The 26996-nt window shown below is 48.1% G+C and overlaps 1 protein-coding gene across 1 annotated transcript in view; it reads left to right on the forward strand.

Moving 5' to 3' along the window:
* LOC138498061 (casein kinase II subunit alpha-like) overlaps window positions 1–26996 on the forward strand; it is a 563172-nt gene that overhangs the window by 116972 nt on the left and 419204 nt on the right. Inside the window, exon 5 of the mRNA XM_069621907.1 lies at window positions 6721–6771. Coding sequence (XP_069478008.1) covers window positions 6721–6771 — 51 coding nt within the window. The remainder of the gene's footprint in view (window positions 1–6720; window positions 6772–26996) is intronic.

Genomic DNA, 26996 nt, shown 5'->3' on the forward strand with positions numbered 1-26996 from the left:
GCATACAGACCTGTGCTGCCCCTTCTATTTCTAATCCATGGCTTTAGATTGGTTGTAGGTTGTTGTTAAGTAACTGCCATTGGAAGCCAGGGACTTAGATATTTTATTTTTAAGCCCTTTAATGGGCCCTTTAACCGAGTTGGATCTCTGCACTGGGTGAAAGAGATCCCTTTACCCCACAGCACCTAACGGGTTTACTATCTAGGAACCAATTCTTATTACCCTTGTGTATGATCGGTTTAACACTATCCTCTGCTGCAAAACCCGCCACAGTCCAAGGTGGACGTTTAGTCCGCCTTTGGGGTGGAGGTTAAGTTCTGATGTGCGTATTATTACAAAATTATCAGCATTTCTCCGAGTGCTCTTGTGCCACAGCAAGCATTTCTGGCCATGTGCCTACCCTCTCTAATAGGTTTGCCTGCCTTCTCCAAAAGGTTTGCCTGCCCAAATCACAGTAACATGCCCAGACTCCTCTAGGGACAGGACTGCGATACACACATGACCCATTGGGATAAATGTATTCCTGTCCTGCATAAAGGTAATCGGTACATGGCCGCATTACCTGTGCATCCCAGGCATTCCCTGACCACACATCCACATGAATGTGAGCACCCAAAATCAAGTCAGCCTTGGCTTGTCCTCCCACCGGATGGTAAAGCTTAGGAAGTTATTTAGGATATCCAAAATGTACATATAGTGAATTTCAGAGACATTTCTTGGCATATTCTTTTGGTTGTCATGAACATCACATTAGTCACTGTGGGGCTGGCCAAATAGTGGGATTGCCAGACGCAGATGGAGGTGAATTGAAAAGAGAAGTTCTGGCTGTTGCGAGAAGTAAAGGGGAATGAAGGAAAGTATGATGGGAGAGAAGGGCTGACAAATCGGAAAAGTACCATTTATGGAGAAGGTGAAAAGGCAAATCCCCTTCTCGGACTAATCAATCCTCTTGTTTCCCATATCACTCTCTCTACGACTCTTGCCTCTCAGCTGCCAAACACTCCTATTACTCTAGCCTCCTCCACTCACAAGCCTCTCATCCTCGCCGTATCTTCCAGGCCCTCTCTCGGCTTCTCTCCCCTCCCACTTCTGACCCTTCCATGAACTTTCCCTCTCTCCCTCTGACTTTGCCAACTTCTCATCCAAAATCCTCTCTCTTCGCCAGAACATCCTCTCCTCTTCTTCCTTCTCCCCCTCTCCCAGCTCTGCCAACTTGTCCACCTTTTCTCCTATCACCCCTGCATGTGTCTCCCACCTCCTGTCCAAAACTCATCCTACTGCTGCCCCCTCTGACCCCATCCCCACCCCCCTCATCCCCAAAATGTACCCCCTCCTTATTCTCTACCTAACCACCTTCTTCAACATCTGTCTCTCCTCCGCCACCTTTCCTTCAGCTTTCAAACATGCTACCATAATCCCTATCCTGAAGAAACCTTCTGCTAACCCTCTTCTTGCCTCCAACTTCCACCCAATCTCCCTTCTCCCCTTTATTTCTAAGCTCCTCGAGCGCCTTGCTACTCTCAACTTTCTGCTTTTGTCTCATCCCACTTCCTCCTCCCCGCCTCTCAATCTGGTTTCCACCCTAAACACTCCACTGAGACAGCCCTCACCTATGTCCTCAACTCTCTCCTCACTGCTCGCTATGCTAAGCAATCTTCAATCCTCATGCTGCTTGATCTTTCTGCAGCTTTTGATACCGTAGATCACCCCTTACTTCTTAGCACTCTGTCCTCCTTCGGCTTCAAAGACTGTTCTCTCCTGGCTCACCTCTTACCTCTCCAATCGATCCTTCACTGTCTCCTGGGGCGGCTGCTCCTCCTCCAGCCTCCCCCTGAACTATGGCGTCCCTCGGGGTTCCGTGCTGGGACCCTTTCTTTTCTCTCTATACCTCCCTTCTCTCCCCAGTCATTTCTTCTTTCGGCATTTCCCACCACTTTTATGCTGATGACACCCAACTCTTTCTTTCCTTCTCTTCCTTCACATCTGACCTCCACCTCACTTTCTTCCTGCCTCACGGCCATAAAAGATTGGATGTCATCCCACTTTCTTTCCCTCAACACTGAGGTGCTTTTCTTCCCTCCTAATACCCTCCCCTTCTCCCCCTCCCTTCATCCACTTTCCACCTTCCAACCTCCTCATATCTTCCCATGCCCGCAATCTTGGCCTCCACCTCGACTCCTCTCTCTCCTTCTCCAACCACATCTCTCTAACCTGTCGGTACTACCTCTATAACATCCGCAAGAGCCGCACCTCTCGCATTCCATGCTTCCAATCTCCTAATCTCGTCCCTCATTTTCTCCCATCTCTTCGACTGCTCCTCTCTCCTCTTTGGACGCCCTGTCTCTCGCTTAACTCCCCTAAAATCCATCTACCACTCAATCTGTACTCTATGCCTCCTCGGCCCTCGAGACTCTCTATTTCTTCCTCTTTCTCTCAACTTGACTGGCTTTACTTTCTCTCACAACTGAAATTTCAATTCCGCTGTCTTGTCTACAAATCTCTCCATGACCTGGCGCCCCCTAACCTTTCCTCCCTCCTCTCATTTTACTCCCCCTCCTGCTCTCTCCGCTCAGCAAACCTCTACCTCCTCACTGTATCCCCAGCCACATGTGCCTCCTCACACTTCCGCTCCTTCCAACTATTGGCCCCCCTACACTGGAACTCCCTCCCGCTCTCCATCCACTCCACCCCTACCTACTCATCCTTCCGCCACTCCCTGAAAGCTCATCTTCTACACTCCCCCCTGACTTCCCTTCCCTACCCCATCTCTCCTACCCTTGCCCCTCCTCCTTTGCCCCGTCCTCTCTCCTTCCCCTCTGACCTTAAATTAGTAACAAATACTACTTAAAGGAAATGAGGACACCAGATAACTCCCCCTTCCCTTCCCCTCCCCTCTCCGTCCCCCCACCTCAAATCCTACACCGTAACTCCCTTCACCTACCCCCTCCTCTACCCTATCCCCACCCCCTCTTGTAAATAGTTCTACTTATTGTTCTAATGACCTGTTCATGTTTGTAAATATGCTTCTCTCACTTTTGTACCTGTTGTTATATTATAAAACGCTTTGGCTTAAAGCGCTATATAAATTCAATAAACTTAAACATAAGTGGTCAGAACAGGGAGGGAGGGAGGGAAAGAAAACACTAGAGGCAAGGGAGGATTAAGGACCGAGTAATGGAGTGGAAGATGAACGGGTGTCCCCAGGAACGAGTGGCATGTGAGGAGTGTTGGGGAGAATTCTCAGAAATGTGCTAATTCCCTCCACCTTAGAGACCCCCAGAAACTTTGCTGGATTTTGAGGACTTGATTTTCTAACCTGGAGAGAATGAGACCCTTTTGTCCCACTCTCTCATGTATTTTAATGTGATTTTTGAACTCTGTTTCTTTTGGTTGTTGAGTCTGACAAACTCCATAGGCATCATCGTTTACATTGTGTCACACAGCACCTTCAGTGCAGTGGCACAGGGAAGTCTTTCAGATTTCCCAAAGGTTTAATTTAAATACCTTCTCTGGGATAAACTACTGTTTCCCAGAGCAGTAAAGTGAAATGGACTTTACTTACATTTGTAACTTCCTAGGCCCAGCACACACTATCCTACGATAGGGTGCTGGAGGGGTTACTTAGAATCCCCTTTGTCTAGCTTTTCATGCAACATTTCTATGTTACCCTTTCCTAGATGAGTGGCTGGCGGCAGTGGTTTACTTTTAACTACTGTGGTGTGCATTTATTTCGGCCTGCGTTCGCAGCTGCAGTAAAGCACGCAAGGGTTCCATTTTTGTCAAAATGGCCCCGGTCTTCTTTTTTTTTGCCATTTCTTTGTGGAAAGGTCCTTCTTGAGATTTACTCTGTGCGCCAAACCAGGTTTGGTCCCTTTGTTCGTTTTTCCTTTGGCGGGATTCCCGAGTGAAGCCCACTTTTGGCTCCTGGGTGTCTTGTGGGGGCGGGAACTGTGTGCCCGAAACTCCCTGTGCTTAGTCTCGTAGGAGACCCAAATGCACTCTGTGGTGATTGGCTGGATGACTGTCCAGCAAGGACAGCTACCCTGCTGCATGAGTGGCTGGAATGAATGGGAGAAACCTGAATAAAAGGCCAGGCTTTTGGCTTGGAAGCCAGAGTCGACACCTGGATGAAGGAACCGTAGAAGAACTTGAAGAGGACGCCTGTTGCAACTCCTGGACCGTTGGTCCGTTGGTTTGCCCGGTGAAGCTCTGCTGCTGTACTGAAACTCCAAATTTGTATCGACAGAGAAGCCCCTGCAAAGACGACTTTGCCTTTTTGAGTTGGTGGGACCAGTCAACTCCAAAGTAAGCCACCTGGACATTCTCTCGGAGCTGGTTGCATTTCCACAGTGTTGCTGCTGGAAACTGAAATGCTAGAGATAGGAGCACCAGATTGTATGTGTTGCTTTTAAGTAGGCCAAGAGCTCCAGGAACATCCTCTGAACTCCCAGGAAGCAGGACTGACCAAGCCTAAAGCCCCCTCAACAGAGTGCGGGACCGCAGACGCAAGGAAAGTCCATCTCTACAGCCAGAAACCGCTGTGTTGCGATTTACAGTAGTCGCGAGGAGCTGAAACACCGAAGTGCCACTTGTTTGAAGATTGCAGGTTGGGAGCGGTGACTGTCCCATTGCAGTGCAGGAGTCCCCAGAAGTCATCCCTCTTGTCCCCATGACTGAGGCCCAGGAACAGTGAGATCTGCAGAGCTGCACAGGAACAGGAGTCATCTGCTGCACTTTTTCTTCAATCCAAATGTACTGTAAAGTCTGAGAGAACGTCCCTCTTACTGTAGAGTTGCTTGCATCTTCTACTACTCACAAGCATAAACAGCTTGTGGCCCTACATTGATTATTCATTTCTTCAAAGACCTCTAAAACATTGTGCAAAGACTTTTTTTACTTACCTACCAGAAGTGCTTCAGCTCATATAAGACTTTTGCCCATTGACTTTGGCTTAACCTGTTATACTGAGTAACTCTGCTTAGGGGATCCAAAAGTATTTGCCTGCTTAAGAATATTTGTGGTCTCTTGTTTGTTCTAATAACCTTTTCCTTTGACCAAGTTCTAAGAGTATTCTATTAATGTCCCCAGCACCCTAACTATTGAAGTCACTTGAGGGTGTAGATTTTGACTGTCGGCCATCCCAAAAGGGTCTTTACTGATTTAGAAACTAAGAGTGTGTACTTTTGGAGTGTATTTGTGTGTTGCTTTTATATTACTCCCTTCTGAAGAAGGCTTATAAATTAATAATTGTTTATTCAGGAAACCTTGTGTGTAAGTGTTTATTTGAATACTTGTCACTGTGAATCTCTGTGTTACTCCCCTACAGCTCACATTGACCCCTCTTGAGATAAGCCTGGCTGCTCAACATGCTACCAACCTGTGTATTACAGACGTATTCCAAAGGTTGGGTTCCTATTGCCAGGCGGTCAGGGTTGTTGTAGTGCACCCAAAGGGTACTGCATACAATCCTGCCTATCAAGGAGGAAGATCTGAGTGTAGTCGACATAAAGGCAGGAAGACTCTTAAGAAGGTTTTTATCAAGCAATGAGAGGATTTTGGTATGGCAGAAGAAAGTGAATGTTAAACCTACCCAGCCCTCTGCAACGTAGTGTAGTGTTATCCTGGAACTCATCAAGTAATGTCATAGGGACAGGGAAATCTTAAGGAAAAATCTTCTATTGCATTGAGGGTGCTTATTGACTGAGATTCCCTTTCTGGGGCCTGGGTCCAAAATACCTCCCCTCTCGAGCCCTTCGCTCCTCTACTTCTAATTCCCTCAGGGTCTCTCGTTTTTCAAAGAAACGGGCTGGGGGTAGATCACTGTCCTCTGCTGGGGCCTCCCTTTGGAACAACCTACCGACCATCCTGAAACTTGATGAGAACCATCTCCGGTTCTGGAAACATCTCAAGACCTTCCTCTTCGCTTCTGCCTTTTCCCCTCTTCTCCCCTGCTGACCTGTTTCTCTCTCGGCACCGTGCACCTGGCCACCCTCCGTTCATTCGGTCCCAGGTAACTGCTCACCCTGCCACCCTCCTGCACTGTTTCCGGGCCACCCTTTGCACTGGGGTCTGTATCTGTACACATACAGTCCCCCTCCCACTATCTCCTGTACTTATCAATTATACCCTATCTGACATATCTAGCACTTGCCACGTGCTGGGCGCACTACCACTGTCAATCACCATTTATTTATTTATTTATTTTACTTATTATTTATTCTTTTATCTCCTCTGTCCCGCACTTTCCACTTCACTTCCCCCTTCCATGCACTTTCCCCCTTTTCCCCTCTTCCATGCACTTGCGCGTTCTTAAAGGTCACTGGGGCTAGTAAGATCGTTGTTTTGTGCTCCCTTGTTTCCCCTCCCTTTGCCTGGTCGCGCTCTGAAACACTTGTGTACGAGCGCGATATAAATAAAATATCATATCATAGCATGTGGATCAGAAAATTATTTGACTCAAGTGCCTAGTGGTGAGTGAGCTAGTTCAAGGTGGTATAGCGGATTTCTCTCTGTTGTAAAACCATTGTGATTAAGCCAGAGTGTGTTGAAGATGCATTTGTGGCAGAAGTGGGAGGCTGTTGCTTGCATGACATGGAAACGCCAGCCAATCCTGGAGCATGTCTTTGCAGATGGATTGAATTCCATCCTCCTGTTATTTGTTCACAGCACTAAATCCACTTCTCCTCTCTCCTTGTTTCTTGCAAATGGGTCACTCAATAGTCAAGGACGCCGGCGTTAGTCTTCGAACATGTAAACAACACAGACTTCAAGGTAAGAGGTTCATTTCAGTCATTGTTATTGCTTTTACCAGTGTGCTTCTAGCGCTCCGCTCACTTTATGGTAGTCCCTATTTTCATTCAGTATTTGTGGATTGTTCACCTTGTGTATAGCACAGTCCAATTCATCTTAACATCCTCAGCTGTTATACAAAATAAGACACAATGGGCCTGATCACGACTTTGGCGGTAACCCTTAAATCCGGCGGTAGCGCTATTACCGCCGGATTTAAGGGTCCGCCAAATCAGGAAATCCACCGGTGGTAAGAGCGCGAAAATTCCCCATTGAGCCCAATGGGGAAAGGGGCATTCCCAAATGGGCTCAATGGGGAATGGGGATTAACATTACTGCCAAACTCATGATCCGGCGCTATCGGCGGTAGGGCAAGATGATGTATACATTTTCCTAAAAGCCGGGGCCTGTGATTTGGGTCGGTCGATAGTGAGGGCAAGAGGGAGCGTGCGGAGTGGGCTTTATCAATGATGAACATTAATATGCCAGCTCTCATATTTACACTAGAGCTGGTAGGTGAGGGTAGTGGGGCAGGGGCTAGGGTCAGGAGGCTCGAGAAGGCCCCTCCGTGGCTAATAGATGGAGCTTAAGGCTGTTTTTAAACTGATCAGTGCCTGGGATTGCTTTTATATCGGGGGAGGGGAGTTGTATTCCAGTGGAGGGAGGCAAGGAGGGGGAGGGGTGCCAGCTATACAAAGACCAGGTAGGGGGAGCAAAGTTTGAGGGATTAAGTAGTGGGGATGACCTTGGAATGCGAGTTGGGGAGTACAGGGATATGCAGTCGGCAAGGTCAATGATCCATAGATGGATTGGAAGACCGGAAGTAGGAATTTGAAATGAAAGTGACTGCTTGGAGAGCCAGCCGACACGTTGGCAGTGCGTGGAGTTTAGGGGAGGAGTATGGTAGGTTGCTTACGGTTTCAGTAGCAGAACTGAGAACTTTGTTTGGTGAGAGAATAAATGGGATTGCCAAAGTGTAAGCTCAAGCAGTAATCTAGTTTACAAAGTTCAAGAGTAGTGATTAGTGCTTTAGCTGACTGGTGGGTGAAGTGGGGCTGAGTTTTAGTAATTTTGAGGTTTCGTCTAGCAGCCGTGGTAATGGCGGTGATGAGCTGCTGGAGTCGCCGGGCTGAGTGTTGGCCTCTAGACATGACTACTACCCAGCTTCATTAAGTGGTGTTCGTACAAGCCATTGAACGGTTGAATAGCATCAGGAAGACATTGCATTCAATACACCAAGAATATTTCAGCTGACCTTGTCTTGCTTTCATTAGATCATGAAAAGGCTTTTGACCGAGCCAGCTGAACATTTTCTTTGATGTCCTGAACGCTTACCGTTTTGGACGACACTGGATGAGATGGCTTGGAGAGCTTTTCTCCCCTCTGCAGTGATTAGGGTCCATGTGGTCTCTTCACATTGAGTAGTATTGCAAAGGACACTAGACTGGCGTGTCCCCTTTCTACCCTTCTGTTTGCCCTTGTTCTAGAGCCATTGGAACAGAGCATCCCACAAAACCATAACATCAAGGGTATTCAAGTGGGAGATTTGGGGGAGGGGAATACAGCATATGTGTCTGATGATGTCATGGTCTAGATCACTAAGCCTAAACAATCACTCAATGGAGCCACTCATGAAACTGCTACATTATTATTGGCATTTGGTACTCTGAGAAATCAAGGTTATTCCCTCGAGTGCTGAGAATGTTTGTGGGTCCCTAGATCAGTGAGGGAACATTCGGTTCTGGGTATGCTATGGGAAATATGGCGAAAAAAGGGGCTGGTCGGCAAGCTACCATTATGCCCTCAACCTTAAGCTGTATTTGAATCCCCCCTACATTTTTAGTGTCTATTAATGTTGCTAACACACCATGCAACAGGTATGTTGATTTATCCCCACACCCCACAGCTCAGAGTTCTCTGGATGCCACTTGTAGAGGTTGCAGCTTTTATTTTACAGGCTTGTTCTTCTGTCTTTGTTCCTTTTGCCAGGGTGATCGAGACAGAAGAGTACTTTGTTTCATGGATTTAGTTTTGGTTGGTCGCAGAGCTTCAGGATCTGTTCCAGACCGCTAACAGTTGAGGACCCAAACAAAGATGGGTGAAAATGTCAGTGGGACAAGCAGCCACGGCACACATCAGGGACACGTAGACCAGATCGTAAAAACGTCACCACAGTCAGACGGCGATCATCTAGTGGTCAACGCAGGGTAGGCCCAACACAGCGTGCCTTGGAGTGAGGCGGCTGAAAGGAAGGGAGCAGGAGATTTGTGGTGCATGCTGAAGAACTGCAAAGTTTTAATGCTCTTCTCAGAATGGTGACGGCCACAACAAGATAGCCCAGGAGAGAGCTGGTCAGTCCACCAGATGGTCCAGGGACACTTCCGAAGGCTGAGCAAGTACGGATCCTCGAGCAGGGGTCGAGACTTGTTGTTCCCAGGGGACCAACAAAGGCCTTCTTGAGATCAGGACAGAGGAGCAGGGCTTTACCGGGGCAACACTGGAGTCTAGGCTGGTCGGCTGCAGGGACTGTCCTCGGGTTGTCTGCTGGCTTCTCTCCTTCGTTGAAGCCTTGGCTCCAGTAGTGATCTGATGAACAGTTGCAGGAGCCATACTTTTAGCCAAGATTCAGGCTGGGAGCTAGCCCACCACTGGTCAGGATCTCCACCATTCAAACAGCCAGTGTCTGTCCATTCATAGATGGCCAATGGTCACCACATATGCCCAGTGTTGAGATGGTGATCTAAAATCTGAACAGGGGAACTCTGACAGGTCAGCCAAACCCAATCCAGGTAAGCATTGAGAGTGAGCAAGACTTAGTCTCAGGAGTGAGCGAGTGTGGTCAGGGGTCCACAATGGGTCCACACAGTGAAGCAGACAATAATTCCAATTAGATGGGTAAATACAAAAATACTCTATTATAGGGCCAAACACACTAGAAAAATGAAACCAGGAAGTAGCATTATCAGACAACAATCAATTATCAAACATATGTAAAGTCACCTTTGGTTTGTAGACGTGCATACTATAACTTATACACCTGAAAGGGAAGGGAAGTAGTGATGCAGTAAGCAAAACCAGTTCACAAGAATAATGCCCTAACTTTATAAGTCCAATAGCTTTGTTGAATGGGGCCTTGTGCCCACAAACCTTCATCTAGGAGAGGGCAATGGAATGGAATAAACCAAAATGTTTTCTAATGTTTATTATATGGGAGAAGGGGGCGGCTGATTGTATTGCGAGTAATCACCCACCTAGAGTACTCGCCCCCCTAACTACGATTCCCCCAAGTGACTAGTTAGGTCGACTTGGAGTTGCTGGAGGTAGGTTTTCCCGCCATTGGATCCATGGATCCAGTTGAAGGTGCCCAGAAGCTGTGAATGCAGTAGTGATTCGGTCAGGTCCAGGAGCCGAGTGCAACCCTTTTTGATGTAGAAATGCAGCACGCACCAATGCAGGCCTCTTCACACGGGCGACGGCAGGCATCTCCAGTCGCGGTTGAAGACCTTCCAGGACAGGATCCCTTGAAACCGGGGAAGCTGAAACGTAGCAGGAAGGTAACTTGTAGCACCAGCTGGTGACCACTGGAGTTCTGGTCAAAAACACAGAACGGCAACCCTTCTGACGAGGTAGTCCACTGAAGAGCTGGTCGGTCCACTGTGTGGTCCAGTAGCAATTCTGAGGGCTCGGGGTGGCTGGATCTCAAGAAAGCTAGAGACTGTTTGGTCCCACCACTCCAGTGGTTGAAGTACTGCAGAGGGCCTTCGCAGATCAGGTAGTCCAGCAAGGCTTGCCTGGGCCAAACACAGAAAGGAATGCCAGGCCTCTTGCGGATCTTCATCTGCTCTTCGTACACAGGATACTTGGCTCCAATGCTGAGCTGAAGAAATGGCTGCAGGAGTCCTCTTCTTATCCAAAATCCTGGCTGGAAGCAAGTCCAAGCACACCAATGGTAATTATCTGCACCATTCAATCAGCTAGCAGTGGTCCAATAAGGGACCACTGTGAGTACGCCACTCTCTGGCACCACAGATGTGGAGTGGAACCAGACCGTCCCAGCCACTTAATTGGTCCACACACACATGGCCAGCACTAGCCCGTAAAAATAGCAGCTTTTCCGGTTAAATGCATTGGTGTATATAGGATTTCCTGTCCTGAGAAAGCAGGAAGAAGGCCAAGAAAGACTATGGCTAAAGGACAAGCTAAACATCTTGTGGTTGGACATTTTAGGGCACTAGCAAAGTTTAGTGACCAGACACGGTAAATGCGAACGCGCACACTGAAATGCTGTAAAAATGTATCTGCTTCCACCAGCTTGTCTTTAGGCACATATACAAGTAACCAAAAATCCCCAGTGTAAAAAAAACTAGGGTGATACAAAAGTATTCCCACTGCACTGCATTGTAAGAGGCTGTGTGCACTGTTAAAAAAGTAGAAAGACAAAAGGGAAAGGACTGATCATACTCCTACGTCCCGTCCCCTTTCCTCCATACTTTTGGGACATTCCGTCCTGTGGGACAGGACCGGAGCACGTTTTGTAAAAAAGCATCAAATTGAAAATGTGTCCTTCTCTTTTTACGCGGGATACCGCATGCGGCCATAACCCCGCCCTCCTTGGCTCCTCCCGCGCATCGTCCTTCAGTCCTTTTCTCCACACGGTCGAGGCTGGACGCCCTAGCATCACTGGGAAGACCTTTCTCTTCCCAGTGATGCTCCTTCTCTCCTGCTCCGGTTCTGCGGTCGTGTAGTTCTCCGTCTATGTCGGATCGTTTGGGATTTGCCACTTGTTCCTCTTGCGAACATCGCTTCGCTAGGGCGGATCCCCATTCTCTCTGCTTGGAGTGTCTGGGACCGGATCACCGTTGGGACTCGTGTTTCTTCTGCGACTCCCTTTTGGTCCAGGCACTTCAGAGTCTTCTTCGTGGTTGGGAGGAGATCTTCCAGAAGGTTCCTCCATCGCATTTCCAACTCTTCATCGGTGGAAAGAAGAGACGCCCAGTAAGTTCCTTACTCTTCAGGGCACCCCGGCCGGGGGACTCCTTCCCGGGGTCCTCCAGGTCCGGGAGGGGCTTCAAAAGCTCTGCTACCAGGGTTTTCGCTGAGGTGCTTCGCAGGCCTAATGGGTTTACCAGTGTTTTCTCTGAGGGTTTCCACGAGGGGCCTGCCCATACCGGATCACGATCTGAGGTTCACCTATCGGGTGCTAATAGCCAGTATAGTCGTGCTGAGGCTTTGGGTACTGGAGTTCACTCGGAAGTCTCCTTGTTAGGAGCATCCCACACAGATACCGGGGTGCGCCCTGAGGCTTCTGTTGAGGCATTCTGTACCGAACCACGGTTCGAGGCCCCTCTCGGGGGAGCTATTAAGACTGGACTCTGTTCGGAGGTTCCTCTTAACGGGGCTCACGTGTGTAACAACAGAACTGAGAGCCCCGTTAAGGTCTTATCTGTGAGGTGGATTCCTCAACTTTCCTGCACTCGTAGAGTCACCCGTTCTGTTGAGGGGGCACAGGGAGAGGTTGTTGACCGTAACTCCTCTGTTACCGGCATTGTAGAGGTTCCTCCTTTTGGAGGCTAATTCAAGGGACAAGGATGTCCAGTAAACATCCAAGGCACCATAGTACCGGCTCTGCCGAGGATCCTTGTGTCGAGGCTAAAATTTCAGTCCAGCCCCTGACCAATCTGTGGAGTCAACTGCCTCATCCACACATGTGACTCAGTTCTCGACAGATGTTCGCAAAATGGTGGGCCTTCCCGCATGGTCTACGGTGGCCATTTTGGATTCTTCCTTCACACCCACGCTATCGACGGTGGGTGCAGGGAATCTTCTTTCGGTGGACAACCTTTTCCACGCGACAGTGTGAATCCGTTCTGCCCTTCCTATGAGTGGCATGCTCGGATGCCACTACCACATTCGGTCTCACTTCCTGGCAGCCTCTTCGTCAGAGGATGGCTTTGTCGGGAAGTTTCAGAGACTTGCGCACTCTAACACCTTAAGGGGGTACTTTAAGGACCATCCTTGTAGCTCTGGTCACCAGGGTTTCCCCTGAGATGACCAAAGGGCCTAACGGGCATACCGGCGATTCCTCTGAGGGTTCTGACGGACTTGCCGGTACCGGACATTATTCCGGGGTTCACCATCACGGTGCTAAAGTTGAGCCCAGTTCGGCTGGGTGCTGGGATACCAGGGTTCACCCTGAGGTCTCAGTTTCTGGAGCTTTCCCCGCTGTAACCAGGTTTAAACCTGAGGTTCTTCTTGTGAAGGCTAAAGTCTGTACCTAGTTCCAACTCGAGGTCCCGTTTAAGGGAGCTTTACGTACCAGGTTGAAACCTGAGGTTCCTCGGACAGATCTGGGAGCCCTTCTCTGAGGGTCTTGCCAGTGAGGTATTGTCCTCATCCGTCCCACGCTCAGGGTCGTGGTGGTACCAGTTCTGTCAAGGGGGCAAAGAGGAGGGTCACGGACCACATTCCCTCTGGTACCGGCTTGTCTGAGGTTCCTCCGTTGGAGGCTAATTTTGAAACTGGTTCGAAGATGTCGACTAAACATCCGAGACCACCCAGTACCAGCTCTCCCAAGGATCCTTGTAAGGCTAAAGTGTTAATTAAGTCCCCTGACTCACCTGAGGAGGCAATTGCCTCAGCTACGCATGTAACGCAGTTCTCTTCAGGTGGCGACAAAATGGCGGCCCAACCTGCGTGGCCTACGGCAGCCATTTTGGATACCTCCGCTACACCTACTTCGCAACGTCTGGTGCTGGGAGCATTCCTTTCGGCAATAGTAACCCGTTTCACCCTTCTTTGACTGGCGTACGTGGGCTCTGCAGCCTCATACTGTTTCAGTCCCTCCTGCTTTGCTCCACTGAACTATGTGGACCCGGCAGGTGGTGGACCCTCCTGGCAACCATCCTCATTGTGTTCGGGCGGTAGGTCCCTTACGAGTGGTTTCTTCCTCTTCAACACCTAAGCTCTTGGTTGAGGATGAGTTTTTGGGCAGTTTCAGATGCTCATAAACTCTGACCCTTTGAGGACGTATTTTAAGCAGTCTTTTTCACTCCTGTTCCACCCCGGCCCCGGCTTCTCCGATTCGGTATTTCTTTAAAACCTGAGGCGGTAGGCGTGGTGGACGAGTCTTCTGTTCCCGCCTCGTTGGGATGAGCCTTTAGCGGATGAGGACGGTGATGAGCAGCCCCGCTCGGTGAGAGCATTGTATGACAGGGAGGGGCATGTGTAGCTCTGTTACCAGGGATTCCCCTGAGGTGCCTCAAGGGCCTAATAGGCGTACCAGAGTGTTCTCTGAGGGTCCCTCAGAGGACCTGCTAAAACCGGACCTGGTTCCGAGGTTCACCATTTGGGTGCTAAGGTGCAGCTCAGTTCGTCTGTGGCTCTGGATACCAGGGTTTGCCCTGAGGTCTCCATTTCTGGAGCTTTCCACACTGATGCGGGTCTCCGTTTCTGGTGTTTGTCAAACCAAGGCCCCTCTTGAGGGACCTATATGTCCCAGGTTAAAACCCAAGGTTCCTATAAATGCAGTACAACAGAGTCGCAGGATCCTCTTAGGGTCCTGTCGGTAGGGTATATTCCTCAACCATCCCGCGTTCGGGGTTGTGGTTGTACCGATTCTGTCAAGGGAGCAAAGAAGGTGATCAGCAACAGGCCTTCCATACCGGCTCTGCCGAGGTTCCTCGATTGGAGGCTAATTCTGGGTCATTTCTTAGGATGTCCACTAAACATCCTGGTTCTGCCAGCACCGGCACGGCCGAGAATCCTTGTTTCTTAAATCCCCTGACTCCCCTGAGGAGACAGTTGCCTCATTTTCTCCTATGACGCAGTTCTCTTCGGGTGTTGATTAAATGACGGCCCAACCTCCTTGGCCCACGGCAGCCATTTCGGATACCTCCCTTACACCAACTTTCATGAAGACTGCGGCTGGCAGTGTTCCTTTTGGGGCTGAGCAGTTTTCCACGTTGTGTGGACAACAAAGACCCGTTTGTCAGTCCTGGCGACAGCTTCAGCTAAGGCCCCTTGTACACAGAGGTCAGGGTCCCAGGCTTGGTCCTTCTCTGGGATCAGGGGGTTTTCAGGGTCGCCATGCGCGCCTATCTGAAACTCCTCTCGGCCATCATCCTCTACAGGGACAGGTAATCTCCCTGCCGACAAATCACCAAATGATATTTTTTGTCGGTCACACTACACTTTGGTGGGGGGACGAATCTCCTCTCATCTGGAGGTGTGGAAATCCATCGCCCACGACTGGTGGAGTTTGTCTATCGTTTAGGCGGGTTTTCGCTTGCCCTTTCCTCCTACCCCACCCTTCAAACCTCTCTTCCGACAGATCGGGATGGCCTCCCCCAGAGGAGAGGTACAGAAACTTCTATACCTCAGAGCGGGGGACCCTGTTCCCCTCATGGAGCAAGGGAGGGGCTAGTACTGCTGTCCTCTCACAGTGTTCAACCAGGCTGGCCTGCGCACTATCTTCGATCTTTCCAAGAGAAATTCAAGTTGATCACACCCTGCCAAATAAAGTCCTTTCTTCGGAAGGGCGATTGGCTCAGTGTGGTGGTCTTCCAGGATGCGTAAATGACATTCTGACTGGAGCCCGCATATGAAATATCTGCGGTTCTCCGTGAGAGCAGAACACTTCAGTTTCGGGGTACTCCTTTTGGTCTCGGCTCAGCGAGACGCTCCGGGAAACTCCTCTGACGGGCCCTGCAGCGGTCTCCCAATACCGGATCTTCTTCCAAGGTTCCCCGTTGGGGGCTAAGGCTGACCCCAGTTCTGCTGTGGCTTTTGATACCAGGGTTCGCCCTGAGGCTTCTCCATCTGGACCTACCTGTACTGAGTTTTGGCTCGAGGCCCCTCTCGAGGTGGCTATACGATCAGGGTTAAACCTGAGGTTCCCCTGCGTAGGGCTAAATCAGTCACCAACAGAATTGAGTGTCCCTCGTCGAGGGTCCTGGCTGTAAGGAATATCGTTAAGCCTTTCCGCATGCCCGGCCGTGGTGATACTAGTTCTGTTGAGGGGGCAAAAGAAGGCAGTCACGTACCACAGACCTTCCAATACCAGCTCTGCCGAGGATCCTCCACTAGAGGCTAATTCTGGGGAAGCCCCTGACATACCGGGTAAACATCCTTGATCTGCTAGTACCGGCTCTGGCAAGGTTCCTTGTTTCAAAGCTAGGATTGCACGCAAGGCCCCTGACTTCCCTGAGTAGACTATTGCTTCACTTCCTCCTGTGACGCAGTTCCCCCTGGTGTGTGATAATGGCGGCCCAACCTCTGCGGGCCTTGGCGGCCATTTTGAATACCTCCCTTAGATCGATGTTTTACATCAACAAGCAGGGCGACACCGACTCTCCCTTCCTTGTGGATTTTGTCATACAAATTTGGGCTGGACCATCCAGTATATTGTTTGGCTCCAGGCTCCACACATCCCGGGTCACCTCAATGTGACCGCAGATTAATTCAGTCGCATCGGTTACAAGTGAGATGAACAGCAATATCATATCCAACTTTTCCAGAAATGGGGCACGCTAGAGGTGGTCCTCTTTGCAACTTGTGGGTCAACATAAAAAAGCTTATGCTTTCCCCTCATTGCCTCTTATCTATTGGTCGCTCTGTAAGCAAATCGAACCGTTGCCAAAGCAGCTACGTGGGCTTTCCCACCCGCTTTTGGTGAGCATTACTGCTTACTGCTTAGACCTGGGCTCCAGAGCCGAAACTCAATTCGGCCGGGCTGTTCTTAAAACCCTTTTCAGTAAGGAGGTTCCATCCACCCGTATTTGCTGTGAGGTGTACTTGGTAATCTCCCAAAAGTATAGAGGAAAGGGGACGGAACGTAGGAGTATAACAAAGTTACTCACCGTAGTGACTACCTTACACCTAGTTCATAGTCCCCTTTCGTCCATATGCCCGCCCGCCATCCCCTCTAATAAGTATCCTTTATTATTCCTTAAATGGTCTCAGACCTGGCGATAGAAAAGGACTGAATGGCGATGCGCGGGCGGAGCTAAGGAGGGTGGGGTTATGGCCACGTGCGTTACCCCGCATAAAAAGAGGACACATTATCAATTTGATGCTTTTTTACAAAAAGTGCTGCGGTCCTGTCCTACAGGACGCAATGTCCCAAATGTATGGAGGAAAGGGGACTATGGACTAGGAGTAAGGTAGTCCCTATGGTGAGTAACTTTGTTATACTCCTACGTTAACTTTGTTAATTTCCCCATGACAAATGAGCAGAAGGAGAGTAGCTGAAGACTTCACTTCCCTGTAAAAAGTCAGGGAACGTTTGGGGGTCCATAGAATATGGAGGAAAAGTTGCCCAAAAGAGAAATCTTTCTTGACACCCTGCTACAGACATTCGGGCACCAGAGATGTGGTTTGGGACTAAACTGTCCCAGTCCCCTTCTCTGGCTCGCACAAACCCAAGTCCCTTTGCCTGCGTAAGCAGCGGCTTTCCCTGGGAATTGAACTTCCTTATCTGTCCTCCTTCCTGCCTTCTCAGGTCAGGAAATGCCTAGCAACAATATGGCCAAAAAAACCGAAAGAGAAACCTTGTGGCATGGCCATGTTAGGATCCTAGCCCTCCTTTAGTAGCCATTTGAGGTAAATGCAAATGTGCATGAGTATATCACAAAAACTCGTAACAATATCACAGCTGCCACCAGCTTGTCGTAGGCATATATTAAAAGTAACCAAAAAGCCATTCTATAAAAAGTTAGGATACAAACTATCCTAACCACTTCACTGGAAGATGAGTTGTGCAATTGAAACAATGCAAGAAATTCATGAAGAAACATTGTGCTTCATTACGTGTTTGCTGGTCCGGGAACAAGGGTGCCAGTAAACTCACTGGCACCCTTGTTTCTGGATCAGCAACCTCAGAGTCTGCTTCCGTGGCCGCTGTGCCCGACATGTCTGACCTTGCCTGGCGCCGCAGCCACGGTAGGCAGACTGTTCACGGAAGCACCAGCCCCGTTGCTAACGCTGCTGGCGCTTCAGTGTCCCCACTCCCATAAGACTCTATGGGAATAGTGACTTACATTTTGCCTGCGACTGACTTCCCGTGCCGCCGGACTCGTGATGAGCTGGTGGCACCGGGAAGTGAGGTGCTGGTAAAATGTTACGGGTCCGGCGGCAACCCACCGGTAGCAGCGGCAGAGTTACCGCCAGACCCTTAATGAGGCCCATTGTCTCTTAGTACTAACAATCTTAGGATCTTGTCGGTTTCCCCATAACAATGAGCAAACTAGGCAAGGGAAGTAAAGCATTGAAAAAGTCAGGACTGGGTTCAAAACTAGAAAAAAGAATGGGGGTCTCTATGGCGGGAAAGGTGCAAAAAGGAACTCTTCCCAATTCTAACTAGGTTTACCAACTTTCTACTGATAGACCCTAAAATGATCGAGACATAAATGTGAATGTTCCTCTCCTCTCCAATGGGTATCAGCAGACACAAAGCACAGCAGATGTTAAAGAGCTCACAGCGAGATAACAAATGCTTTCTTTCGGACAGGCTACGTGGCCTACAATTTCAAGCACGCGTTTTCATACATGATTTCTTATATGCCGATAAGAATCATGATGTGTTCTTGTTCCTGTCAAATGCACTGCCCTCTGCTCTCAAGTAGTGCGTACATGGTACGCATTGAAAGATAAAAGGTATCGTATTTACAAGATCTGAATGTGTAAAAAGGCCTGGTGCAACACTTAACTGGAGGCTTGGTTACAACATTATTCGGTAAAGCGTCCAACAAGGGTGTTAGGGAGAATCCTCAAATGTGTTAATTTCCTTCTACCTTAGAGACCTCCCGCTCTTTTGCTGGACTTTAGGACTTTTCATTTTTATCCTGGAGAGGGAGAGAGACCTTTTTCCCACTCTCTCGTATTTTTATTTGATTTGAACCCTGTGTTTCTTTTGATTATGGAGTCTGACAAACTCCATAGGCATCATCTTTTTACATTGTGACACACAGCACCATCAGTGCAGTGTCACAGAGAAATCCTTTGGGTTTTTCTACTAAGATTTAAATACCTTATCTTGGATAACTACTGTTTCCAAAAGTAGTAAAGTGACATTGACTTTACTTACCCTTTTCTCTTTTTAGACCCGGCACACACTATCTTATATAGAGTGCTGGAGGGGTTACTTAGTATCCCCTTTGTCTACCTTCTCATGTAACATTTTTATGTTACCCTTTTTACAATTAATGGCTGGTGGCAGTGGTTTATATGTTCCTACCATTGTGTGTTTATACTGCGGGCTGAGTTTGCAGCTGCACCATAGCACCCATTGGTGCCAATTTTGTCAAAATGGCCCTGGTCTTCTTTTTTCGCCAGTTCTTGTTGGAAAGGTCCTTCTTGAGATTTACTCTGCTCTCCAAATCTGGTTTGCTCCCTTTGTTCGTTTGGTCTTTGGCGAGATTCACTGATGAAGCCCGCCTCTGGCTCCAGTGTGTCTGGCAGGGCAGGAAGCGAGGGAGGTTCCCAAATCTCCCTGTACCTGGTCTCCTTGGTTACAGGAATGCGCCCAAAGGTGATTGGCTGGTGGGCTGTCCTTGGAGGACAGCCACCCTGCTATGTGAGTGACAGCTAGGCTGCAAATGAATGGTAGAAACTTGTATAAAAGGCAAGGTCTTTTGCAAGGAAAGCAGAGTCGACCACCCGGCGAAGGAACCAAAGAAGAAGCTTGCTATAACCTCCTGGACCGTTGGTTTGCTTGTTGAAGCCCTGCTGCATTGCTTGAAACTCTTAAGTTTCTAATCGACTAGAGAAGCCCTGCCAGGACGACTTCTCCCCTTGGGTTGGTAGGACCAATCAGCCCCAAGGCGAACTCGACTGGAACCCCTCTCTGCTGGCTGTACTTCATTGCTGCTACAGGAACCGAGTGCCGGGGGCAGGAACACCAGAATCGAGTGCATCGCCTTTAAGCCGGACCTGAGCTCCAGGAAGATCCTCCGTACTCCCTCGAAATAGGACTGACCAAGCCTGAGCCACCTTAACAGAGTGCTGGACCCCAGAAGCAACGAAAGTCCACAAGGTGTCCAAGAACCGTGGTGGTGCTATTTGTAAGTAGCTGAAACCGCAAAGTGCTGCTGATCTGAATTGTGCCCATTGCTGCTGCCGACCTTCAATCCGTATTGCAGGAGTCCCCAGATGTCCTCCCTCTTGTCCCCACGACTGAGTCCCAGGAACAACAGGATCTGCAGGACTACAACAGGAACAGAAGTCAGCTAGAACCTTTTCTTCAGATCAAGGTACTGTGAACTAAGGGATACTTACCGCTTGTTGTGTGTAACTTGCTTGTTCTCATTGGAGACTTGCATTGGCTGCCCTTTGCAGAGTTGCTTGCAGCTTTGCCTTTCACAAGCCTCCCAGCTTGTGGCCCAACAGTGATTTCATTTACAACAAAACTCTCTTTAACATTGTGCAAGACTTTTGTGCTAATCTTCAAGAAGTGCCTCAGCTTCCCTAGACTTTGCTCAATTGACATTGGCCTCCCCTAGACTTTGCTAAATTGACATTGGCTGTCTTGGCTCCCTGAAAACTCTTCTTAACCTCTGACTTTGTGTTTAACTGTCCCTCCAAAAAGTCATACATACCTTACTTGTATAGCTGGGAAAGGGGTAACCTACAATGCATTGGGGGATTCTAAAGTGCTTACCTGTTTGAGAAACGTGTTAACCATTGTTTCCTTCCCTAACCTTTTCCTTTTTGCCACAACTCCAGGATTACCATTCGAGTGTGAAAAGTGATATATTAATGTCCACAGTGTCCCAACTATTGAAGTCACCTCAGGGCGTAGGAATATCTGTGTGCCATCCCAAAAGGGTATCTACTGAACTGAAGGAGTGTATTTTGAAGTGTATTTACGTGTTGCATATTGCTCCCTTGTAAAGAAGGCTTATTTTAAAACAGACTATTAAATTAATAAATAATTATTTTAATCATGAAACCTTGAGTATAAGTGTTATTTGAATACATGTCACTGTGAACCTCTAAGTTGCAACCGTATAGCTCACATTGACTCCTCTTGAGATAAGCCTGGCTGCTCAGTCTCACTACCAACTTGTGTATTACAGGCAGATATGAAAGGTTGGGTTACCTATTGCCAAGAGGACCAGGCTGGTGCAGTCTCCCACAGAGTTACTACATACATTCTTGTCTAACAACAGGTTTCACTGGGTGGTATAAATATATAAAACAAATTCCACTGTTATGAGCTTCATCAAGGCCTCATAATGTTGCATCATTAGACATTGTAATATCTACATTTAGGTAGAATGAAAATGAAAAACTGAGAAATAAGCAAAGTGTAATCTTCTGCTCCGCCTTTTGCCCCATCTGCTAAATCATTTTGGTGGTGTTTTTCGAGCTTAAATTGCTGTACCTCTCTAGACACTTTGTTTCCACAAAAATCCCTCTAAAATCTGTTGGTCTGGTGCCTTAACAGGACCACGTCCATTTCACATGTCTCAAACCTTACTGTAAGCAAACTAAAAACCACACCAATCCTTTTAGGCACCCACTGTATGAGGAAGAATTCAGAAATGCTATGAAAAAGGAATCTGTAGCTTTTTTTTGCATTCAAGTTTTATTGAAAAACATTTAAGAAGATAACAAAAGGGAAGAGGACAGCAATGAGAAATGAGAACCAAACCAGCAACATTTGTTAACAAACCGGAAACTAGATATTGCATTCTCATTGATCATCGTAAAAGTATAATAGACCTGTTACTGCACGGGATAAGACATAACATCAAACGGGAAAAGTATATAAAAACAGCTTCTGGACAACATAAATCAGGATTCGGAAGCTACAATAGCGTAAAGGACCTCATGTCCTGGGGCTTATAATGCAGGCCAAGATTGTCATTTTGGGCCACAAATTAACGGGTTCCATTCCATCAGGAACCTAGACATTTTCCCTTTTAAGATTGGTTTCAATCTTGCACATAGCTACAACAAACTATATTTTAACCCACCATTCCCTGATATCTGGTGCAGTGGGGGACTTCCAATTGCATGCCACTACCACCCAGGCCGCAACTAAAAAGTGTGTGAGCAAACGGCCCAATCTAGCAGACAGCTTATTGTGTCCTTCTAAGTCTTCATCTCCTAATAGTAGTAACAGGGGCTCCAGCGGGAGTTCTATACCAGATATCTGCTTAATCTGAGCCACTGTTACCTTCCTAGCGTGCAGGACCACCATATGTGGAAGAGAGTTCCCGGGGCCCGTGCTGTGAGAAATCAAAGGGTGTCTCACAAGCCAGTCCCCGGGGATTTGTCACTCAGGTGGCCAGGGCACGGCCATCGCCTTTGGAACCAGTCCCTTGGGGTGGACCAGTGCGGGAGGATCAATGGAGTGAGGGGTCTTCAGTGGGTGGGCTTAAGATACCCAATGGTGAGACGCAGTACGGTATTCCCCCCCCCTTGCCAACACTTCTATCCCATCCTATTTTATAGGTTACATTGACTGGTCAACTCCCCCGCTTCCTTTTCTACACAAACAACTGAGGCGAGGAAGAGAAGGACTGAGAGGATGAAGAGTACTGACAAAACACACACTAAGACACAGAAGGCAGACTCTTCCATCTGGACAACAGTCTGTCCTGTTAACGAGGACAGACAAGGACAGGCAGGCCCAACCTTAACCACACACCTGCAACACATTAAACTTTCACAGGTGTTTAAAGGAGCCTACCAGGGAAGAGAAGGCGGTTGCTCTTGGCAATACAGGCACAAGAGAGGACTGCTTCCCCTGTGCTGAAGCAAACCAGGCTGAAGAAATTTTTACCCAGAGACTGAGCAAAAGCTAATAAGAGCCAGAGAGAGAGCCAAGCAAAGGGAATTAAATTTCCAAGAGGCCACACGGTTTTCAAGAGGCGAGACCCGCCGAGTGGAGGAAGTCCTTCCTTGGAAGTGCCGCACAGATGCCTGCTTTTCCCCTCATGAGTGAACAGCAGAGCTGGGGAGGACGGACAACCAAAGATAAATACAGCCGGTGAGTTACCCAGAATCCGGCTTATATGGAGAAAGTGAAACAAAGTGTTAAATGAATGAGGCTTGCGCCAGAGAGAGCGAAGCCTATACAAGTTGTTGAAAAGGAATCAAAATACCAGAAAGCATCTGGGTAAGACAGAGTGAAGTTGACATGTATACCAAATGGGCGCGAATGAAAGGGAACTAATTGAACTGGGAAGTGAAGAAAAGAGATTAAACTCCCAGAGAAAGGGGAAAGCGAGAGTTGAACTGTCAGAAAGTCGAAGTGGTTCTGCGAAAGTCTTTGTAGAAATCCAACGCACATTCGATAGTCTTCAACATCCAAAAAGAGGTCGGAGACCGGCAAAGGGAGACTTGAAGGGAGATCAGAATGGGGAAGGGAACATTCCTGGCTTGTTTTTGTTGAATTGAAACCAAAAGGGGTCTGAGCCCGATCGAGGGAGACGCGTTTTCTGAGCCTGGTAAAGGGAGACCAATTGTGGACTTTGTGTTTAAGGGGTTCTGAGCCCGACTGAGGGAGGCCCAACATAAACTGTGAATCCCAATCTGTGAGAACTTTAAAGATCCAAGAAACAAACAGACTTTGTTCTGTGTACATACACCAGGCTCTTATGACCAAGAGACTTTATTGTTGGAAGAGACTTGGTTGTGTAAAGCCCTGACCTGGGTACTAAGCTGCACCCTTGTGCCGAAGATGACAGAGTGTGATCTACTGCCCTAGTGTGCAACCTTGTCCCATGCTGAAAACATGGGGAAGGGAGCTTCAGAACTTGGTCATTCTGACATATTATTTCATGGACACTGTTTCTTTTGCATACACCATTTTCCCACATCCATTTGTTATTAATGTAAGGATTGGCAATAGGTTTTGTAGTGTAGGCTCTCTCATTTTGACAGAGACTCCACTAAGAATGCTTTGTTATTATTTGATGTTCGTAGCTTCCTCCCATCCATAGATTTAGGGTTAGATAGGCGTTCAACCCATTGAAGTTCAATAAACACCCTTACACTGTGTCTGTCTTCACACTTGCCACCTTAAATTCCTTACAGTGCACATATCCAACATCGGTTGGATACAGCAAGGTTCATCTTGTGAAGCCGCACAGGGGTAAGAAACTACCAGAATAATAATGTATAACTGTTCTCCTGCGGTGACGTACATCTAGATGATTTACCAGCCCGAGTCCACACAGTATACCATGTGAGAGCCCCTATAGAGGTATTCAGGTCTTCTTTCCATTTTGCCATATAAGGATGTGGGGGCTTAAAACGTCAAGTGTTAAGAACACTGTATAGTGCTGAGATCTTCCAGCAAGGGGGATCCCCAATAAAGAGGTCCTCAAACAGAGTCGTAGCTCGCTTAGCATGCCGATGCACGCATGTGGCGGATACCGAGTGACGGAGGTGAATGTAAGGGTATCTGTCAACCTTGCGCCCCATGAAGACCTGCTTGCATTTTTTATGAAAAGTCAGTGGCTGCTCAGTGGCTGCTCGGACTCAAATAGTTGTCCCAGTCGTTCTAGACCCCCTTCAAACCTACCGCGCTGGCAACCTGGCGGAAACTCATGCGTATTACAGATTCGGGAGGGACGGGAAGGGAACGTAGTTCTGGAATATTTATCCGGGCAGTCTTGTCCCAGTAGCTCAACAGAACTCGGGTCATCGGTAAGTGCCTGGTCTCTAGTCTCCGAACCTTGGGGACCTTCAGCACCAGCCATGCAGAAGGACTGGAATCCTATCCTGCTCCATATGCAACCAATGCTTAGGGTTATCGGCCACAGTCGTGCTGTCCAGGAAGGGAGTCAACTGTTAGGCAAGATTGTGTGCAGTGCCCTGTGGGAGACTACAGCAACCTTCACCTCCTGGCAATAGGAACCCAACCTTTGGTATAAGTCAGTACTACACGGGTTGGTAGTGTGGCTGAGCAGCCAGGCTTATCTCAAGAGGGGTCATTGTGAGCAGGAGAGTGATTACACAGAGATTCACAGTGACAATTATTCAAATAAACTCTTACACTCAAGGTTTCTTGATTAAACTATAAATTGATTTAACAGTCTGTTATATAAGCCTTCTTCAGAAGGGAGCAAAACATGTAACAATTATAATACACTTCAAAACACACTTTGTTTCTGTAAATCAGATTTTACCCATGGGGGTAAAACACATACACTCCCTACAACCGCAGGTGACTTAAATAGCTAGGACACTCTGGACATTGATTTATCTCTGGTACATTTACAGCAATACTGAGTTTGGTGCAAATGTTAGATTGGGGATTAAAACAAAGGTTAAAAAATAATTCATATACTGATAAGTACTTTTCCTCCAATGCAAAGTAAATTAACCCTTTCCTAGGGGAAAGGTAAAAAGACAAGGTCAGAGGTAAGAAGAGTCTCTCAGGGAGCCAGGACAGCCAATGTTAGTAGAGCAAAGTCTAGGGGAGCTGAAGATCTTCTTTGCAGGTAAGTAAAAGCCTTGCATAATGTTTGTAGAAAAGTTTCTAACAATAAAATCATTTGATGGGCCACATGCTGGCAGGCTTGTGAGGGGCAAAGTTGCAAGCATCTCTGCAAAGTTAACCAAGACAAATCTCAACTGAGAACAAGTAAGGCTACACCACAAGAGGTATGTCCTCTTAACTTTACAGTACCTTTAGTTAGAAGAAATGGTTCCAGCTGGCTTCTGTTCCTGTACAGCTCGAAGATCCTGGTGTTCCTGGGCCTCATTCGTGGGGACAAGAGGGAGGACGTCTTGGGACCCCTGCACTGCAATGGGAAGGTCGGCGGCAGCAATGGGCAAACTTCAATTCAGCGGCACTTTGCGGTTTCAGCTCCTCGCTTCTGACAGCAAATAGCAACACTGCGGTTCTCGGATACCACTTCAGACTTTCCTCGCATCTGGGGTCCAGCACTCTGTTCTGGTGGCTCATGTTTGGTCAGTCCCGCTTCAGGAAAGTCCGAAGGATCTTCCTGGCGCTCAAGTCCGACTTAAAAGCAATCCACTCTATTTGGTGTTCCTCTCCCTGGCACTTTGGTTCCAGCAGCAGCAGTGGAAGTACAGCCAGCTCCGAGAGGATGTCAGAACAAGTTCACTTTGGGGTTGATTGGTCCCACCAACCCAAGGGGAGAAGTTGTCCTCGCAGGTCTTCTCTAGTTGAAACTAATTCGGAGCTTCAGCACAGCAGCAGCAGCAGGGCTTCACCAGGCAAACCAACAGTCCAGGAGGTGCAGAAGACATCTCTTCCTACTTCGGATTCCTTCGTTCAGTGGTCGACTCTGCCTTCCAAGCCAAAAATCGGCGCCTTTATGCAGGTTTCTCCCATTCATTCATTGCAGCCTAGCTGACAATCGCACTACAGGGTGACTCTCCTCCAGGGGACAGCCAGCCAGCCAATCACCTGTGGGTGCATTCCTGTAACCAAGGAGATTAAGCACAGGGAGTTTTGGGCACCTCCCTCACTTCCTGACCCTGCCAGACATACTGGAGCCAGAGGTGGGCTTCACTCGTGAATCCCGCCAAGAACCAAACGAATAAAGGGACCGAACAGGATTTGGCGCGCCGAGTAAATCTTTAGAAGGACCTTTCCAACAAGAAAAAAGTAGACCGGGCCATTTTGACAAAATGGGCCCCCATTGGTGTCTTAATGCAGCTGCAATTGCAGCCCGTTGTAAAAATACACAATGGTAGTAAAAAGTAAACCACTGTCACCAGCCATTAATTGTAGAAAGGGTAACATTAAAATGTTACATGAGAAACTAGACAAAGGGGATACGAAGTAACCCCTCCAGCCCCCTATGGTAAGATAGTGTGTGCTGGGTCTAGACAGTTACAAAATGCAAGTAAAGTCAATTTCACTTCACTGCTCTTGGAAACAGTAGTTTCACCAACAGAAGGTATTTAAACCTTTGGGAAATTTAAAAGACTTCCCTGTGCCACTGCACTGAAGGTGCTGTGTATCACACTGTAAAAAGATGATGCCTTTGGAGTTTATCAGACTCCAAAGTCAAAAGAATCAGAGTCTAAATCACTGAAAATTACATGAGAGAGTGGGAAAAAACGTCTCCCTCTCTCCAAGTAAGAAAGAAAGTCCTAAAGTCCAGCAAAAATAGCTGTGCCTCTCCAAGGTAGAGAAGGGTTAGCACACCAACTGAGCTGCATACATATAGCTTTCTATGTGTGGGACCCCTAGACCACCTTTATCTTTAGCAGTCGTT

This window comes from Ambystoma mexicanum, chromosome 5q, assembly GCF_040938575.1.
Source record: "Ambystoma mexicanum isolate Mex_15411 chromosome 5q, UKY_AmexF1_1, whole genome shotgun sequence".
In the NCBI taxonomy this organism is placed as follows: Eukaryota; Metazoa; Chordata; class Amphibia; order Caudata; family Ambystomatidae; genus Ambystoma; species Ambystoma mexicanum.